The 5,880-nt window shown below is 42.2% G+C and overlaps 2 protein-coding genes across 3 annotated transcripts in view; one reads left to right on the top strand and one right to left on the bottom strand.

Annotated features, from left to right (window-relative positions):
- Positions 1–862: 862 nt before the first annotated feature.
- On the bottom strand, positions 863–1,667 carry THAP10 (THAP domain containing 10). The gene is given in 3 exon segments (XM_006878261.1): positions 863–1,349; positions 1,351–1,412; positions 1,572–1,667. Coding segments are annotated over 3 exon segments (645 nt in total).
- Positions 1,547–5,880, top strand: part of LRRC49 (leucine rich repeat containing 49) — a 181,282-nt gene continuing 176,948 nt past the window's right edge. Inside the window, exons 1-2 of one of the 2 annotated variants that reach the window (XM_006866533.1) lie at positions 1,547–1,987; positions 3,438–3,494. In XM_006866533.1, the coding sequence (XP_006866595.1) occupies positions 1,940–1,987; positions 3,438–3,494 (105 nt within the window). In that variant the 5' untranslated portion in view covers positions 1,547–1,939. Of the gene's footprint in view, positions 1,988–3,437; positions 3,506–5,880 lie in introns of both variants that reach the window. The other variant, XM_006866534.1, reaches the window with a different exon arrangement.

The raw sequence follows: 5,880 nt of genomic DNA, 5'->3' as shown, positions 1-5,880 counted from the left end.
AAAAATGAACACCTTCCATATCTAATTAAGGAGCCCTAATTTAATCCATGTAATGGTGATAGGAATCCTGGTATGGTGTTGTAGGATAAGCACTGGACTGCTAACCATAAGGTCGATGGTTCAAACCTACCAGAAACTCTTAGGAAACCCTATGCTGGGTTGCTATGACTAAGAATCAACTTGACAGCACTTAATTAGCAACCATTATAAGAGGAGTGCTGGTGGTCCTGTGGATTAGGCATGGAGCTGTTAACTGCAAAATCCATGGTTCAAACCCATAAACTGAGAGAAACATATGGCTTTCTGCTCCCGTGGAGATTTACATTCTTGTTAAGCTTATACAGGGTCACTATGAGTTGGAATCACAGTGGATTTTGATGGTGATGAGACTAAAGCTTGGTTATCTCAAAGGCTTCATGAAAAGTTTTCTTCTTTAAGATGGGAATTGGGAAAGAAGGTAATAGTGACTACTACAAAATAAGTATAAACCATGGGATTAGAAAAGTAGGCAGAAGAGAGCAAGATGGGGAAATTCGTTTAACTTGAAGGCAGCTTGTGGCAATAAGGGGAGAAATTTAGGAGTGGGGATAGTTGTTTATTAGTAAGCCCACCTTCATCAGTGGCTCTGCAACCCCCACCCCATTTTTGACATGTATAATTGATGTTCCTCAAGCTTATTTTATATGTAAATAATTTCAAGCACCCCATCCTAAGGATTTTCTGATATTAAACCATTCTTATTTTTTAAATCTTAGGGAGCGAGTGAAGATGATGTTATACTTTGAAAAACAAAACTGCACAGTTTTGTTAGTTTAGTGGGAGAAGGTGGAATGAATGACTGGGTCACATAATTCTAAAGAGCTCATGCTCGACATACTTTTAATTTTACAGACATAAAAACAGAAACCTGGAGGTGAGGCCTAGACCCTAGTCCTTCATCCACCCTCAGTGGACGCCTGTGTCTCCCTTCACCTGTGAAATTGCAGCTCTCTACCTGGCTTACAGGAGTGTACAAGAAGCTGGAACCAGGTAGCCTCAGACTGCCTAGTTGCCCGGCTCTCCTCCCTTTCAGGGGCCACCTGCGGTCGCCCTCTTCTCTCTTAGGTGCGGGGACAGGCAGAGTGGGCACGGCACTCGCCACAAGCCTCAGACGCTGGGTGAAGTGTAGGTTCTTCTGGATAACAGAGCAGCTGTCAAAACAGGCCTGGTAGAAGTAGTCGCAGCAGATGACCGAGCGGTCATTGCTCCTGTACCAATCTGCGCGGCGACCCCGCAGGAACTGATCCCACTGCAGCCACAGCGCCTGGGCTGTGGGGAAGCAAAACAGTGACTTCCAGACTTGGTGGAATTCCGCAGTGGGCGGCCACGCAGAGGCCCGCAGGGCTGGAGCCTCTGCTGCCGGGGAGCCCGGGCTCCAGGGACCTCCGCACACCAGATTACCCGAGCGAGACAGGAACCGCTTCGTACCCTTTCACCTGACAGTGTTCTTCCCGGAAATGCCGAACTGGGGTCCCAAGCGGGAGCTTGATCTTTCTATACAAGAAAGCAAGCGGTCACAAGCAGCGGGATACAAATTTCGCGCGGGCAGCGCTTAGTTGGGCCATAAAGAGGAACGGACCGGAAGTGGTGGTTGTCATAGCTACCGATGTGCCCAGCCTCTTCCCCATCTCCTACTCCTCCCAGTACTCTTGCTCTGTTTTTATGAGTCCAGGGCAATAAGACGACCAAGTGCTTATGCCCCAGGCTCCCCAAAACGCAGCTAGCAGCTACAACGACTGCGTTTGCTGGTAGATTTCGGAGAGGACCAGACCGGAAATGGTAGTTTCCATGGTAACTCTTGAACGGGTTGCCTGGGAGATGACCCCCTTCGGTTTCTTTGAGTCTTTGCTGTAGTGTCACCTAGAAGACCTATCTCACAGATTCTGAACGGTCTCCTGCCATGATTCCTGGGAAATACCGCTCCGTTTCTGGCCGGGCTGCGAACAACGTATGTTGGGCCTCCACTTTCTCTTTCCTCCCGTTCGTATCGTCCTCCCTCCTTGGCATCTTTGTCTAGATGATGCACTGTATTACTGGGACATGGACCCCTGGTTCTACTCTAGCTATTGTTTGTCTGAGGCGTGAGGTTCCTGGACTGGTCCAGGGCGTTTGGGGGGTATTATATCATGGGCATTTCAAGTCTTGTCTGGGATCTGGGCCCCCCAGAAGATGGAGCAGGTCTGCTGTGAAAGGCTCAGGTTCATTTAAACGCTTTAGTCAGTAAATACCTCTATTTTCAATTGGTAAAATAATTTATCATGAACAACCACTACCACCTCCATTGAGGTATTTAATTAGACCTGAAATGGCAAAGTGTGATAAACCTTTGGTAATAGTTGTTAAATGTATAATGGTTTCCGAGGCTTTAAATCTTTACGGTAGCAGAAAGCCTTATCTTTCTTCTGCGGAGTGGCAGGTGGGCTCGAACCGCAGACATTGAAGTTTGCAGTCCAACATTTTGGAAAATGAAACCTTTTAATCTTTGCTTGTGATTTAACTGTTTTCAGCAAATCTTGAGAACATGTTCATTTGTTAGAAACAAAAAGCAAACATGTATTTTATTCCAATTCTTTGTTGGATCTTCATGTCTACTTGGGGGTATATACGTATGTATAATATGTGTGTATATAACTACAAAACTCACTGCTGTCACTTCGATTCTGACTCATGATGACCTTTCAGGACAGACTAGAACTGCCCTCAACGGGTTCTAAGGTTGGGACTTTTATATGGCAAACTGTCACATCTCCCGCCACTAAAATTGCCAACCTATTAGTTCCCAGGCAAGTGCTTTAACCACTGTACCAGGGCTCCTGTATGTATGTGTGTGGAGACATATATGTACACATACACATCTCTCTATATAGGTATGTATACATATGTATTTAGCCACATATAGGTACTTTTTTGGTTGTTTTTTATATAGTACCATCGAGTTGGTTCTGACTCATAGAGATCCAGTATAGGGTTTCTGAGGAGGGACTGGGGAGTTTGAACCGCCTACCTTATCCTGCAGTGCCACACCAGTTATGTCTGTATATATATATATGGAAGCGTGGTGGCTCCATACGATAAGCACTGAACTGTGGACCACAAGGCCTGTGTTTTGAGCCTGCTCTGTGGGAGAAAGATGAGGCTTTCTGCTCCTACAAAGATTTAAAAATCTCAGAAACCCTATACAGGGTTGCTATGAGTCGGAACCAACTCAACGGCACTTAACAGAAACATATATATGTTGAGAGAGAGGGTAAGCACGGATTGCTAACTGCAAGGTCAGCAGTTCAAACCCAACAGCTGTTCCTGGGAGTCTGAACCAACTCAAGGGCCTTTAACAACTGTGTATGTATATATACAATAAATTAAGAACAAAATTTTATGGTTTAATTTCTAAATTTCAGGTGAATTGTGGACTTCATCTGGTTATTCAGACATCATCACTTCCTGAAAAAAGCAAAGTAAGACTTACGCATATTTACATTTAAATTGATGATAAATTGTTTTATATCAACACAAGTAGCAGTATGATTTAAAGAGTAAAATGTAAACTAGACATTTTACCTATTTGTACTCTGTCCTACAATGTAAAGCGAATCCTTTTTTTCTGTCTACATAAAGCCAAAATCAACCCTCTTTTAAAACCGTATTATGTCATCAATTCCAAGAGATAAAGTTTTATGACATTTAAACATTTCTGAAACTAGTGACTTGTTATAATTGATCACCGTTTAATCGGGATAACTTTTCTTAGCAGTGGGTAACATGATGGTGTGGCTTACTACTGATGGCATCTTAGAATGAATAAAATGTAGTGATTTTGGAAAATGGAGTCCTGGTGTGGCGCTGTGAGTTAATGCGCCAGACTGCAAAGCCATTTGAACTGCAGGGTCGTGATTCAAGCTCACCAGCTTCTCCTTGGAAATCCTATACAGAGTCACTGTGGGTCGGAATCAACTCGACGGCACTTAACAACAACAACAATCTACACATTACACTTAAAATTCAGGGGAAAAAATAGCACTAGATTAGACTTAATGTTATCTAGAAGTGAAAATATGAACATGAGATTTTCTTTCCTCAAGACTTCGCCCATAATACCCCTGGAATTTTCAGAATTCCTGCTTTGGATTTGTCTTTTAAGATTGTGAAATACACTTTTTTTTTCTTCTATTCTTGTTTTAACCTCAGCACAAATTCCTTTCTCTCTTGCTTTACCTCGGCACTCAAAAACACTTCCATACAACTGCTTCTCAAGACACACTTGGATGTTCTCTTTTGACCAAGTTGGAAGCCTCTGACTATCACAATTTAGTTGCTTCCTGAAAAGTTGTGAGCTAGATGTTACTGGGTAAATGCTAAAGTGAAGTATGCAGATCCCAGTAGTATGTGAGTAGAGGAGGACATGAGGGCTGATCTAAGGTAAGGATATCATTAGCCAAGCAGACAACAACTGAGTGCATCATGCATGCATAAGAAAATGACACAGATTTGGAAAATAAACTCTCTGGTAATCTTGAAAAGGATCAGTTAACTAGATGAATTGAAATATTCTTTATTATAACCGGGCATAATGGATTTTCCTAATGGATTTCAGTGGGTGCATCCTATTGTGCCATTGCAGTGTATTTCTTGGAACTATGTGCCTCATCCAAATTCTTTGCCAACTGTTAATTTCCTTATGTAGGTTTATGTACTGAAAAATGCCATCACATCATTACTCATAAGGATATAATGTAAATATGACTACAATGTTTATAGTATGTATAAATTAGAAGCATCATAATTCTTTAAAAATCAGTATTTAGGGCTTGTGTCTGTGTTTTTAATCATAAGAGAGAGGTTCTTCTGTTTTGATTTTTCTCAGTCTTCCTAGCAGATAATTCCTTAAAATGAATTTAATGGAAACCCTTCATAGAAAGTATACAATTTCATTGTTCTAATTGGGCATTTAAAATAATTTGAATGATCAAATCAGAGTGATTTTTCAGTATCATTTACTTTTTTAAAAAATGTTTTATTGTGAATTATATGATAGTTTACATGGGAAAACATTAGCTTTACATTCATCCTATCATATATCGTTTCATTGCCATTCTTACAATCCCCTCCATGCATCATCACCCAACCAAAGGGTATATCCTGCAAGCCTGCCCCCCAGTCGAAAGCACACAGCCCCTCTCCCTCTCTGGGTCTAAAGTCCCCAGCCACTCCATCTCTCCACGTCATCGTCTCTGCCTCCATCTCTGGCATTACTGCTTCTCTGGGTAGGGTCCTGCTCTCTGCTCTTCTCCCTTAATGGTCCCAAGGACCTCCGCTCCTAGACTGCAAAGTCAATCACTCCCTTCCTTTTGCTACAAAACGTCTACATTTACATTTCCAACCCTCACAATCAGTCTTGATAACAATTATTCACTATTGTATCTCAAAAGAGATATCCACATCTCCTTTCATCAGCCCCACCCAGACAGATTGGATATACTCAGTGGAGATTCTACCTTCCTCCACGCCCTCTGTATCTAGGTTCCTTCTTGAAAGCTTGTAAGCCAGTCACTTCTTGCATTTGTAGCCCCCCCACTTTGTATAGCCAATGTCCAAGTTGCCCATCCCTGTCTACTCTTTGTATGGAGGAGGTGGGAATGATCCTCGCTGTAAAGATTTATTCCCTCTTCTGAGTTACTGCATCCATAGGTGTAAATCAAGTTCATCAAAGTGTATCAGATTACTCTTTTTTTCCTTTTCTTTCTTCTTCTAGTTGAGCTCTGATCATCCAGTCATTGAAGCCAGGTCAAGTGGGTATTATCTGCGAGTGTGATGCGTTCTTTTGCATATGCCCTCTCTTCTTAT

This window comes from Chrysochloris asiatica, unplaced genomic scaffold (assembly GCF_000296735.1).
Source record: "Chrysochloris asiatica unplaced genomic scaffold, ChrAsi1.0 scaffold00092, whole genome shotgun sequence".
In the NCBI taxonomy this organism is placed as follows: domain Eukaryota; kingdom Metazoa; phylum Chordata; class Mammalia; order Afrosoricida; family Chrysochloridae; genus Chrysochloris; species Chrysochloris asiatica.
This window is presented reverse-complemented; position numbering and strand designations above follow the sequence as displayed.